Source organism: Mizuhopecten yessoensis, unplaced genomic scaffold, assembly GCF_002113885.1.
Source record: "Mizuhopecten yessoensis strain PY_sf001 unplaced genomic scaffold, ASM211388v2 scaffold8693, whole genome shotgun sequence".
NCBI classification, from domain to species: domain Eukaryota; kingdom Metazoa; phylum Mollusca; class Bivalvia; order Pectinida; family Pectinidae; genus Mizuhopecten; species Mizuhopecten yessoensis.
In genome coordinates, this window is record NW_018407674.1 from 327,065 (window position 1) to 341,889 (window position 14,825).

General features: G+C 39.7%; 1 protein-coding gene across 1 annotated transcript in view; it reads right to left on the reverse strand.

Annotated features, from left to right (window-relative positions):
- Positions 1-4,985, reverse strand: part of LOC110456344 — a 32,829-nt gene extending 27,844 nt beyond the window's left edge. Inside the window, exons 1-3 of the mRNA XM_021507021.1 lie at positions 4,874-4,985; positions 1,165-1,428; positions 665-682 (exon numbers count right to left, since the gene is read on the reverse strand). Coding sequence (XP_021362696.1) covers positions 665-682; positions 1,165-1,347 — 201 coding nt within the window. The 5' untranslated portion in view covers positions 1,348-1,428; positions 4,874-4,985. The remainder of the gene's footprint in view (positions 1-664; positions 683-1,164; positions 1,429-4,873) is intronic.
- Positions 4,986-14,825: the final 9,840 nt, after the last annotated feature.

The following is a 14,825-nucleotide window of genomic DNA, read 5'->3' on the forward strand; positions in this document are numbered from 1 at the left end:
TGAGTGTGGTATTAACACATTTCACTTCCTGAGTGTGGTATTAACACATTTCACTTCCTGAGTGTGGTATTAACACATTTCACTTCGTGAGTGTAGTATCAACACATTTTACTTCGTGAGTGTGGTATTAATGAAAATTTGATGACCTTTGCTAGGTAAGAAAGAGAAGATAATCCATATTTATCCTTTTGATAAAAAAGAGTTTAAGGTTAGCGGCATGGTACTCTTTAAAACACATCTTTTGTAAAGCCAAATTCACCTGAACCTCAGTTTGATAGCCTGACATTACACCCAGTCCAATTGATCAATCTTGACCATGATTTAGCAGAACTCACATGGACTTGGATGTGGAGAAGTGATTAAATATTACAAGAGAAAGAAGGAGAAATTCAAACCAAAGTAAGTATTAATAAGTTCGAAGTCAACAGATCACATCACAAACAGAACGAGTGTTACAGCGCTCACAGATCACATCACAAACAAAATGAGTGTTACAGCGCTCACAGATCACATCACAAACAAAACGAGTGTTACAGCGCTCACTGATCACATCACAAACAAAACGAGTGTTACAGCGCTCACTGATCACATCACAAACAGAACGAGTGTTACAGCGCTCACTGATCACATCACAAACAGAACGAGTGTTACAGCGCTCACTCACCTTCTTCTCAGCTTTCCTCTGTAAAAAAACATCAACTTCTTAATCATATCCTGCTTCCATTTAGTCCTTTTTTTCAAATTTTTAATATAGTATTGTGTGATACTATATTTAGATCTATTAATTAATCATTTACTTCATGTAAACTGCATGAACAAAGAGTTGAGAAAAAATTCTCAGTGTATGTATTTATTTTTTCAACTTGATAATTGTTTCCTATTTTTAATTAGAAATGAAAGATGATCAATTTTGAAAATCAAGATTCACTTTGAACCAGATTTTCACCAGACCACTTTTAGTTCAAAGGGATATGATCAGTCTTAGCTGACATTTAATGGCAGTTTTTATTAGTCAACTGTATTTAAATGGTGCTCATTGTTTAGAACTCCGTAAAGATGGAAGAAAAAAGGCAATATTCTAAATAAACCTTTCCATACCAAAACAAAATATGGACTATGATCTGAATATAGATTATGATGAGAAATAACTGATTGGGGACTTACAACATCAGGAGAATGAGGGGTTGGGGAGGGGGTGCCCGCAGACCACAGCCCTTTTCTCAGCATGAGGTTGTCAGGGTCTCCGATGTTTCCACCAACACAGAACTTCTTTTTGTGCTTCTGTAGAAGTTGCGTAGAATCAAAAGTCATGTGACAATCATGACACTTATATTTCCCGTCTGCCATTATGGCAGATGTGTCCTTATCACTTCAGCAAAAAATCTTATTACTTCTTTTCTTCCTCTTCCTCCAAATCATTCTTTACATCTGTAACAGAACAAAGTAATTTATACGTTGCTTAATAAGGGATCCTTGTAACATTGAACCAGGGTTTTTTGTGTATAAACAGTAACCTCCCAATAATTTCTTTTAGATAATGTAACAGTAACAGCTGGGCCAGTCACTTACATTGACTAGATAGTTCAGGTGATTAGAACAACAGCACATCTATAACAGGCTGAGGTCCAGGGTTTGAATCCTGGTCTATAGCCCTGATACTCTTACAACAACAGCACATATATAACACTCTGAGGTCCGGGGTTTGAATCCTGGTCTACAGCCCTGCTACTCTTACAACAACAGCACATCTATAACACTCTGGGGTCCAGGGTTTGAATCCTTGTCTACAGCCCTGCTACTCTTACAACAACGTTGTTGATAACATTGTGTTTATTTCACCTTACTACTTTTTCATAATGACTTGGTATGGGTTTCCATTCAGAAATGATTTTATCAAAGCTTATATTGGAAAACTGCTTTCAACACATAGTTAATCGTTTTACATAGATTGAAGTTGTCATCTACATCTCTATTTCTGTAAGTCTTTCCAGGCCTATACACTTTTACTAGCCAAGGTTTATGATCCAGTACCAGATCGTAATCCTTGGCTAGTGGCGAAGGTGTTACTTTAAGGAGCCTTCGACAGACAAAAAATGTGACTCGGTGAAATGGAACCTGTCATAATAATTTAATACAATACAATACAAATTATTTTATCAAAGTGACATGTATGTCAATTTTGCTTAAAATACATAATACAAGCATGGTCTAAAATGTACAACAATATATGATTGACACCCAACCTATACTGAAGCTTACGAGACACTATAGATATTCGTTAAAACGACGTAATTTATCAATACTAAAAAACAGTTCATAGATATTAAAAAAAAAAAAAGGTTAAGACTTAATATTTAAAACACATTCTTCTTCGATACATCTTATGAACTGTGCTCGCCAGGACATATTGTAAATTAGGTTCATTCATTGAGACATTAAGTTTCTGTACAGTGTTAAAATAGTTAAAACCTGGTACAATCTGTTCTGCTGTTGTAAAAAGATGAGCTCTGATATCTGAATAAAAATCACATTCAATCAGAAAATGGCATTCGTCTTCAATACAGTTTAAATTACAAAATGTACAAAGTCTATCTTCTAAAAGTATTTTAGGGCGAGAATACCGACCAGTTTCAATGCTTAGCTTTAAATTACCACTGCGAAATTTAGCTTACGCCTGTCTATACCTGAAATCCACAATACTTGAGGCATACGTTTCTGTGTAATTACTAGTTTTGTATAATCTGTAATTAATTGTGGCAGTTCAGTTTGATGGCACTGTAGTGAAAAAAGATGAAAATAAAATAAGTAACATTGTCAGCACTAGTGGATATTGATAATACCTAATCCTTTCACTTTTATTTCTGAACTGAATTATTTAAATATGAACAAAGTGAAATTATATACCCAGCAAGTAGAATAGTAACAACACATATAGTTCATCATATATAGCAATCATTACACAAAACTCAATAAAAAAAACTATTTAATATTCTATTTTTATAGCAAACAAACTGTTCCTATACCACTGAGTCACCCAGCAATAAATTACTTATCAAACACATAATGTACAGCACTTAGATTTGTCCTTAAGAATACTCCTATTCATGAGATATTCCATCTTTTCAACGTTCTAGAGATTTGTCAATAACAGTGTATTTACCTGTCCATAATAGACACCATCCTTTACAGTAATGACAGCCAGACTATGAATATGCCTTTTAATATTCTTCAATGATATTTAAATTTGATTTCCCCACACCTATGGTAGATTAGCAGAAAAGAAATGAGCAGTTGTATGGTTTCCAGGCAGCTTTCAGGATTTGTATACTCCGCCTTGAGTGTTATCACGACATGCAGGCTGGATCGAGGGTCATCATGTCCATTACAATGCCAGCCTGCACTTGTACTACTAATACCATGTTAACAAAACACCTGTATAGTGTACCTTCATTTTGAATGATCTATCATATATCATGACAGTTAAAATTGATTAAAATTGATTAAAATAAGATTTCACCAAAAATTCAACGGATAACATACACCAAATTTGTAGAAATATTAAATAGCAAACATAAAATTCAACTGAAACTAATAAAAACTGTCTGAATTTAAGATTTTTAAAAACAAATACAGTATCCCAACAATGTGTGCACACTTTTTTGATTTTTGAAACAATCTTTATCAAAAGAAATGTTCAATCCCTTACTTCAGCACCCTGTCTTTTGTTCTGAACACAGCCTTTCACCATAATTTACCACCTTATACGGTACTTGAAAAAAGGTGTGTTTTGTGGCTTAATTTTAAGAATTGTGGAAAGTTCTGCATCCATTCCGAATAAATTTTCTGACAGCTTAGTCTATGTGGGTGCTTTAATTAGGCTGATTACATAGACGAGTTTCCTCTGATCCAGCGCCAGCTTTATCTTTATCACTATTACTCGTCCTACTACAATATTAACAATATCTGTACCAAACCGCCAAATATTTTACTCCCTCTCGGCACATGAAAAAACCTTCATTGCATGTTGTCACTTATGATCCTGGAAGCTTTGGGTTGCTTATAATATTCAGGATGCTTATAATCTACAGGAAGACATTGACACCCTATTGAATTGACACATGTTATACTTTTATACTGATAATGGACACTTGATGACAGGAAAAGCACGATGGAAATTCACCAAATCCAATAAAATTGTGTAATCAGAAAATAATCTTTTATTTCACAAACTCAACTCACACAGTTTGGTCAACAATTCGTCCTTTATTTGTGTAGCCATATTTGACTACTTAAAGCCAAATCTACCTGTTTCGGGGAGCGGTATATGGTGTGATGACTGTGATCCCCATCATACGAAGGATATATGGTATCAATTTATAATATGTGTCATTATAATCTGTACAAAAAGTAATGAAAAACACAAGTTGGTCCACAAGTAGTTTGTACAGTAACACACAACATTACGTGTAAGGGACCCCATTGGCTGTATGTGTCTTCCCATGTAAAGTCCTAAATTTAATCGAATCCAATCCAGTTTTAACACTGACTGATAGCGATTTATTACTAGCTCTACAGTAACTTCTATGACATAACTAACTTATAAATAACATCTATGATAATATACATATTTATGTCCAATTTGCAAAATGTTATATACGTGTAATATCGGCCATTTACATGAATAAATATTATTATAATTATTATTAAGCTACGCATTAACGTTACACAAAGCACAGGTGCCGATCGAGCGGTATTCATGATCATGTAACTTAGTAAGTTACCAAGTCTTCTCACCACTTCGTATCCGAAAAACAACCCACCCCTGCAAGTAGGAAAAGTATTTATACTACGACATAAACGATAAAAAACTTACCATCTTGTAAAAGTTCGGTAAAGTATCACTGAGTGATTATATCCCTTTTCAGCTTGCCTATTTTTTTTTTTGGTATCTACAGAAGCTAACTAACGTCTTGGTCGGACGCCATTATGACACTGTTGCGCGCGCAGACGAAAACGCTACTTTTATTATCGTTGCCCGGGTGATGTTTACATTGATGATCTAGCCTACTTTCACAATAACCGATCACGTTCGTTTTGTTGTTGATGAAGCAGTCGAGCAGGCCTAACTAATGTATAGAAAGAGCTAGTTAAAGAACTAGACAATTGAAGTATTTAAGCTTAACAGTTAGGTATCTTTTTTATAAAGTGACATGTATATAATTAGTAAATATGATCGTGGATTTAAGCAAGACTATTGGTACTTGCTTAAGTCCGAGATTTAAGTGGAATTGGTCAACACCTTAAAGTCCATTAAGGGATAATGAAAATGCAACTCTTTTCTTAACGTTTACAAAAATAGTTTTAATACTCAATCCACTTTGTCGGTACTGCTGAACATCAAATAGATCTAACACATATACTGAAAACAATCGTTAGCATCAGAGGTTATCTTAAATTTCAGTCCTATTCAGAGTATCACTGATACTGTACACTTTGATTTGTGATTTTCATTTAGTTGTGCAAAAACTTGATAAAAGTAGGAAATGTGAACAGCATAGAAGGACATGTACATGTGTGTATATACACAGGCAAGTACCTAAAGGGGACAAACTCTTGGTAAAAGTATAAAAACTATTTTTAAATACAAATTAGTTCAACAGCATATTGGTAAAATTATTTTTATTTAGAATACTGAAACATGTCACAAACCCGTTTCTTTAAAATACAGATAGGAAATCTAAAAAAAGCTAATAAATATGTTGACCGTCTGAAAAAATACTCATATGTTCTTCATCAGGTTTTCAACAAATAAATGACGATCTGTAACAATGCAAAGTTTTGCAAGGCAATCCTTAGTCCTCTACCAGCTATGATAAAGTGTTACGTATTCTTATATTACTAATCCGACCGCTGCCGCCAGTGTTACGTTTGTTTCTATTAACTCAGTTCTGTTGCCACCAGTGTTACGTTTGTTTCTATTAGCTCCGTTCTGTTGCCGCCAGTGTTACGTTTGTTTCTATTAGCTCCGTTCTGTTGCCACCAGTGTTACGTTTGTTTCTATTATCTCCGTTCTGTTGCCGCCAGTGTTACGTTTGTTTCTATTAACTCAGTTCCGTTGCCACCAGTGTTACGTTTGTTTCTATTAACTCAGTTCCGTTGCCACCAGTGTTACGTTTGTTTCTATTAGCTCCGTTCTGTTGCCACCAGTGTTACGTTTGTTTCTATAACTCCGTCCTGTTGCTACCAGTGTTACGTTTGTTTCTTTAACTCCGTCCTGTTGCTACCAGTGTTACGTTTGTTTCTATTAACTCCGTCCTGTTGCTACCAGTGTTACGTTTGTTTCTATTACTCCGTCCTGTTGCCAACAGTGTTACGTTTGTTTCTTTTAACGCCGTTCTGTTGCCACCAGTGTAATGTTTGTTTGTATCAACGCCGTCCTTTTGCCACCAGTGTTACGTTTGTTTCTATAATCTCCGTTCTGTTGCCGCCAGTGTTACGTTTGTTTCTATTAACGCCGTCCTGTTGCCACCAGTGTTACGTTTGTTTCTATTAACGCCGTCCTGTTGTCACCAGTGTTATGTTTGTTTCTATTAACTCCGTCCTGTTGCCACCAGTGTTACGTTTGTTTCTATTAACGCCGTCCTGTTGCCACCAGTGTGTTGTTTGTTTCTATTAACTCCGTCCTGTTGCCACGAGTGTTACGTTTGTTTCTATTAACGCCGTCCTGTTGCCACCAGTGTTACGTTTGTTTCTATTAACGCCGTCCTGTTGCCACCAGTGTTACGTTTGTTTCTATTAACGCCGTCCTGTTGCCACCAGTGTTACGTTTGTTTCTATTAACGCCGTCCTGTTGCCACCAGTGTTACGTTTGTTTCTATTAACGCCGTCCTGTTGCCACCAGTGTTACGTTTGTTTCTATTAACGCCGTCCTGTTGCCACCAGTGTTACGTTTGTTTCTATTAACGCCGTCCTGTTGCCACCAGTGTTACGTTTGTTTCTATTAACGCCGTCCTGTTGCCACCAGTGTTACGTTTGTTTCTATTAACGCCGTCCTGTTGCCACCAGTGTTACGTTTGTTTCTATTAACGCCGTCCTGTTGCCACCAGTGTTACGTTTGTTTCTATTAACGCCGTCCTGTTGCCACCAGTGTTACGTTTGTTTCTATTAACGCCGTCCTGTTGCCACCAGTGTTACGTTTGTTTCTATTAACGCCGTCCTGTTGCCACCAGTGTTACGTTTGTTTCTATTAACGCCGTCCTGTTGCCACCAGTGTTACGTTTGTTTCTATTAACGCCGTCCTGTTGCCACCAGTGTTACGTTTGTTTCTATTAACGCCGTCCTGTTGCCACCAGTGTTACGTTTGTTTCTATTAACGCCGTCCTGTTGCCACCAGTGTTACGTTTGTTTCTATTAACGCCGTCCTGTTGCCACCAGTGTTACGTTTGTTTCTATTAACGCCGTCCTGTTGCCACCAGTGTTACGTTTGTTTCTATTAACGCCGTCCTGTTGCCACCAGTGTTACGTTTGTTTCTATTAACGCCGTCCTGTTGCCACCAGTGTTACGTTTGTTTCTATTAACGCCGTCCTGTTGCCACCAGTGTTACGTTTGTTTCTATTAACTCCGTCCTGTTGCCACCAGTGTTACGTTTGTTTCTATTAACGCCGTCCTGTTGCCACCAGTGTTACGTTTGTTTCTATTAACGCCGTCCTGTTGCCACCAGTGTTACGTTTGTTTCTATTAACGCCGTCCTGTTGCCACCAGTGTTACGTTTGTTTCTATTAACGCCGTCCTGTTGCCACCAGTGTTACGTTTGTTTCTATTAACGCCGTCCTGTTGCCACCAGTGTTACGTTTGTTTCTATTAACGCCGTCCTGTTGCCACCAGTGTTACGTTTGTTTCTATTAACGCCGTCCTGTTGCCACCAGTGTTACGTTTGTTTCTATTAACGCCGTCCTGTTGCCACCAGTGTTACGTTTGTTTCTATTAACGCCGTCCTGTTGCCACCAGTGTTACGTTTGTTTCTATTAACGCCGTCCTGTTGCCACCAGTGTTACGTTTGTTTCTATTAACGCCGTCCTGTTGCCACCAGTGTTACGTTTGTTTCTATTAACGCCGTCCTGTTGCCACCAGTGTTACGTTTGTTTCTATTAACGCCGTCCTGTTGCCACCAGTGTTACGTTTGTTTCTATTAACGCCGTCCTGTTGCCACCAGTGTTACGTTTGTTTCTATTAACGCCGTCCTGTTGCCACCAGTGTTACGTTTGTTTCTATTAACGCCGTCCTGTTGCCACCAGTGTTACGTTTGTTTCTATTAACGCCGTCCTGTTGCCACCAGTGTTACGTTTGTTTCTATTAACGCCGTCCTGTTGCCACCAGTGTTACGTTTGTTTCTATTAACGCCGTCCTGTTGCCACCAGTGTTACGTTTGTTTCTATTAACGCCGTCCTGTTGCCACCAGTGTTACGTTTGTTTCTATTAACGCCGTCCTGTTGCCACCAGTGTTACGTTTGTTTCTATTAACGCCGTCCTGTTGCCACCAGTGTTACGTTTGTTTCTATTAACGCCGTCCTGTTGCCACCAGTGTTACGTTTGTTTCTATTAACTCCGTCCTGTTGCCACCAGTGTTACGTTTGTTTCTATTAACGCCGTCCTGTTGCCACCAGTGTTACGTTTGTTTCTATTAACTCCGTCCTGTTGCCACCAGTGTTACGTTTGTTTCTATTAACTCCGTCCTGTTGCCACCAGTGTTACGTTTGTTTCTATTAACTCCGTCCTGTTGCCACCAGTGTTACGTTTGTTTCTATTAACTCCGTCCTGTTGCCACCAGTGTTACGTTTGTTTCTATTAACTCCGTCCTGTTGCCACCAGTGTTACGTTTGTTTCTATTAACTCCGTCCTGTTGCCACCAGTGTTACGTTTGTTTCTATTAACTCCGTCCTGTTGCCACCAGTATCACCTTTCTATAATGTCGCTACTGTCGGACACTACAAGTCCTCAACATTGTGAACTCAATCTCTCCACTCCAAGCTTATTTCCTACTATAAACTGTAAAACTACACAAACCTAAACTACTATTCTTACTAACTTCATAATTCTCATTCTAACTTTCTAACTCTCCTCTATATCTCTAGACCTCTTAACTCTTCCTCTAGACACCTTACACAACTCCTCTACTCAGACACCTTACACAACTTCTCTACTCAGACACCTTAAACAACTCCTCTACTCAGACTCCTTACACAACTCCTCTACTCAGACTCGTTACACAACTCCTCTACTCAGACACCTTAAACCACTCCTCTACTCAGACTCTTAACACAACTCCTCCACTCAGACTCCTAACACAGCTCCTCTACTCAGACTCCTAGCACAACTCCTCTACTCAGACTCCTAACACAACTCCTCTACTCAGACTCCTAACACAACTCCTCTACTCAGACTCCTAACACAACTCCTCTACTCAGACTCCTTACACAACTCCTCTACTCATACTCCTAACACAAAGCCTCTACTCAGACTCCTAACACAACTCCTCTACTCAGACTCCTAACACACCTCCTCTACTCAGACTCCTAACACAACTCCTCTAATCAGACTCCTTACACAACTCCTCTACTCAGACTCCTAACACAACGCCTCTACTCAGACTCCTAACACAACTCCTCTAATCAGACTCCTAACACAACTCCTCTACTCAGACTCCTTACACAACTGCTCTACTCAGACTCCTAACACAACTCCTCTAATCAGACTCCTAACACAACTCCTCTACTCAGACTCGTTACACAACTCCTCTACTCATACACCTTAAACAACTCCTCTACTCAGACTCTTAACACAACTCCTCCACTCAGACTCCTAACACAGCTCCTCTACTCAGACTCCTAACACAACTCCTCCACTCAGACTACTAACACAACTCCTCTAATCAGACTCCTAACACAACTCCTCTACTCAGACACCTTAAACAACTCCTCTACTCAGACTCTTAACACAACTCCTCCACTCAGACTCCTAACACAACTCCTCTACTCATACTCCTAACACAAAGCCTCTACTCAGACTCCTAACTCAACTCCTCTACTCAGACTCCTAACACAACTCCTCCACTCAGACTACTAACACAACTCCTCTAATCAGACTCCTAACACAACTCCTCTACTCAGACACCTTAAACAACTCCTCTACTCAGACTCCTAACACAACCCCTCTACTCAGACTCCTAACACAACTCCTCTACTCAGACTCCTTACACAACTGCTCTACTCAGACTCCTAACACAACTCCTCTACTCAGACTCGTTACACAACTCCTCTACTCATACACCTTAAACAACTCCTCTACTCAGACTCTTAACACAACTCCTCCACTCAGACTCCTAACACAACTCCTCTACTCAGACTCCTAACACAACTCCTCTACTCAGACTCCTAACACAACTCCTCTACTCCTCTACTCAGACTCCTAACACAACTCCTCTACTCAGACTCCTCTATCCAAATCTCCATCTCTACTCTCCCTTTTTCTCCCAAGCTAGGTTACCTTACTCTCTGTCCCCTTAGCAAAATGCTACTAAAGATTCCTACAAAGTGGCGGATCCAAAGACCGATCTGGGGGGTTTCCAAATTTCCATGGGAGGGGGTTCCATGTGAGGAAAAATTGAGAAAAATTGTGAAAATACATGATTTTTAAAGAAATTCTAAGGGTAGGGGGGCTACTTGAAGCCCCCAAAAAAAACTGCTACACACTAAGTTAAACTGGCCATAAATCCTGCTAAATTTGACCCCGCGGTCAGCACCAGCCGGGGCACAAACACTGACGTCACAGACTGGACCTCCCCCTTACTTGACTACAGACGGTCACACTAATCTACGGATCCAAATTAAAATACGTGTATCTCATAAGCACAATTATCTCCATATGTTGACTTATTTGTGCCATTTCGTTATATCGTTATTTCCGACATTTTAACTTTCTTAAATGTCGCGAGTTCGCCGCGAAATAACGAAATAAAGACATATTAACTTTACTAATTGTCGCTATATCGCCGCGAAATAACGAAAAGACGAATGGACGACATTTATAACACGAAATAACGTTGTAGGTCGATAATTATCGCGTAATTATTTCGTCATCCACATACATCTTGAGATAACCGTTGAAGAGAGCTGCTCTTGGCATTTACATATTGACAACATACTTGGGAAAGCATAAAAGAGAATTGATATATTGAGGTCACTGCAATTCGAACTAAATCGGAAATCTTTAGAAACTATGTTCTTTTCTTATATTAGGCCTATCCTGGAATGTGCGGATATTGTGTGGGGGGAACTGCAACCAACAGCAGATTCTTGATCTAGAAAGGTTCCAAACTGAAGCAGCTCGTACTGTGACAGGTGCAACCAAGTCAGCGTCTTCACAATCCCTTGCTAATGAAGCCCAATGGGTATCTAGGATGCAAGCTATGTACGATATAGTCCATGGACTTGCTCCCCCTTATTTACGAAATCACCTACCCTCATTAACTGGCTCCACTCAAGGTTACAATTTAAGATCAAATTTAACACATAGCAGAACCAATATTTATATGTCTTCTTTCTTTCCTACAGCCATCCGTGAATGGAATTCGATACCTGAACATGTTAGGAACAACCCAATTAAATTTTCTTTTCTCCGTTAGGGTATAAGTTAAAGATACCCGATTACTATTACTTCGGCAAACGGCGTGCCCAGGTACTTCATACAAGGCTTCGACTCGAATGCAGCTCATTAAACCATAATTTCTATAATAATCATGTTTCAGAAACCAGCCTGTGTCCCTGTGGTTGCATTGAAACCACTTCTAACTTTTTCATTGAATGTAGGAACTATAACACAATTCGAGCCGAAACCATAGCAAAGTTAGGGGTAATCGTGGACATCAGGAAGTTAGGGGTAATCGTGGACATCAGGAAGTTAGGGGTAATCGTGGACATCAGGAAGTTAGGGGTAATCGTGGACATCAGGAAGTTAGGGGTAATCGTGGACATCAGGAAGTTAGGGGTAATCGTGGACATCAGGAAGTTAGGGGTAATCGTGGACATCAGGAAGTTAGGGGTAATCGTGGACATCAGGAAGTTAGGGGTAATCGTGGACATCAGGAAGTTAGGGGTAATCGTGGACATCAGGAAGTTAGGGGTAATCGTGGACATCAGGAAGTTAGGGGTAATCGTGGACATCAGGAAGTTAGGGGTAATCGTGGACATCAGGAAATTAGGGGTAATCATGGACATCAGGAAGTTAGGGGTAATCATGGACATCAGGAAGTTAGGGGTAATCGTAGACATCAGGAAGTTAGGGGTTATCGTGGACATCAGGAAGTAAGGGGTAATCATGGACATCAGGAAGTTAGGGGTAATCGTGGACATCAGGAAGTTAGGGGTAATCGTGGACATCAGGAAGTTAGGGGTAATCGTGGACATCAGGAAGTTAGGGGTAATCGTGGACATCAGGAAGTTAGGGGTAATCGTGGACATCAGGAAGTTAGGGGTAATCGTGGACATCAGGAAGTTAGGGGTAATCGTGGACATCAGGAAGTTAGGGGTAATCGTGGACATCAGGAAGTTAGGGGTAATCGTGGACATCAGGAAGTTAGGGGTAATCGTGGACATCAGGAAGTTAGGGGTAATCGTGGACATCAGGAAGTTAGGGGTAATCGTGGACATCAGGAAGTTAGGGGTAATCGTGGACATCAGGAAGTTAGGGGTAATCGTGGACATCAGGAAGTTAGGGGTAATCGTGGACATCAGGAAGTTAGGGGTAATCGTGGACATCAGGAAGTTAGGGGTAATCGTGGACATCAGGAAGTTAGGGGTAATCGTGGACATCAGGAAGTTAGGGGTAATCGTGGACATCAGGAAGTTAGGGGTAATCGTGGACATCAGGAAGTTAGGGGTAATCGTGGACATCAGGAAGTTAGGGGTAATCGTGGACATCAGGAAGTTAGGGGTAATCGTGGACATCAGGAAGTTAGGGGTAATCGTGGACATCAGGAAGTTAGGGGTAATCGTGGACATCAGGAAGTTAGGGGTAATCGTGGACATCAGGAAGTTAGGGGTAATCGTGGACATCAGGAAGTTAGGGGTAATCGTGGACATCAGGAAGTTAGGGGTAATCGTGGACATCAGGAAGTTAGGGGTAATCGTGGACATCAGGAAGTTAGGGGTAATCGTGGACATCAGGAAGTTAGGGGTAATCGTGGACATCAGGAAGTTAGGGGTAATCGTGGACATCAGGAAGTTAGGGGTAATCGTGGACATCAGGAAGTTAGGGGTAATCGTGGACATCAGGAAGTTAGGGGTAATCGTGGACATCAGGAAGTTAGGGGTAATCGTGGACATCAGGAAGTTAGGGGTAATCGTGGACATCAGGAAGTTAGGGGTAATCGTGGACATCAGGAAGTTAGGGGTAATCGTGGACATCAGGAAGTTAGGGGTAATCGTGGACATCAGGAAGTTAGGGGTAATCGTGGACATCAGGAAGTTATTACATGGTGATCCCAACTTGTCTTGCAATGATAATACAGGTAATCGGGTACATAGGTATATCATTGGAACAGGAAGATTTTAGGTGACTGCATGTGTTTCCATTTCACTTCAACATCATCGAATCCCCCCTCCCCCTCCCCCTCCCAAACCCTTACCCCTACTGCTCTAGTCTCTATACTCTTAAATAAATATTAACATTATTCTCTACTGTTGATTCTATTGGCCTTGGTAGTTTAATTAGCTACAATTATATCAGTTGAATTTATATAATTATTGATGTTACTTAACCTGTTTGAGTTATACTGCAATCTTCTTATTGTTGGGAGATGGCTTACTATAAGAGCCTATACTCTTGTTGCCAGATCCCTAACATTACATTCTGTATAATCTTATATTATGTACAGCATATTTGTAAATAAAATATTGTTTAAACTAACTATTTCGTTTTTTCACTCGACTTTTGTCATCTTTTTGTCTTATCGATATATATGTAATGCCGTTATTTCGCCGCGGGTTAAGGAAACAACGACATTTTATTATTTAAAATCTCGTTAATTCGCGGCGAAATAACGAAAGCCACCAAATCTACGTCTTATTAGTTACTATCATCAAATAAAACTCTGATACTGACCACGAGCCGAGGCTAATTAATTCATAGCAAATAATATGTACACTTTGAACAATTAAACGGCTAATAAGTGCATAATTATTTCATTACTTACCAAGCTGTACACCTATCTCAGGATTAACTTACAGAAAGTATAGACTAGTGATACAGAATACAATCCTAGTCCACAGTGGTGCACTTATAATCTGCACTCCACAATCACAAGATGGTCTTGCATACCAACACTGGTTACTCCAGTTAAAATTGTATAAAAGATATTCATATGGAAGGTATACAGGCAGATGGATGCTCTAAGGTCAAGGTTGCGATCGAAGTACAGATAGACGGCAGATACATGCTTTCATTTCCATAGATATATAACATCTTAGGAGGAACACACTACAGTCAGTGGATATATAGGATATATAACATCTTAGGAGCAACACACTAGAGTCAGTGGATATATAACATCTAAGGAGGAACATACTACAGTCAGTGGATATATAACATCTTAGGAGGAACACACTAGAGTCAGTGGATATATAACATCTAAGGAGGAACACACTACAGTCAGTGGATATATAACATCTTAGGAGATTCACACTACAGTCAGTGGATATATAACATCTTAGGAGCAACACACTAGAGTCAGTGGATATATAACATCTAAGGAGGAACACACTACAGTCAG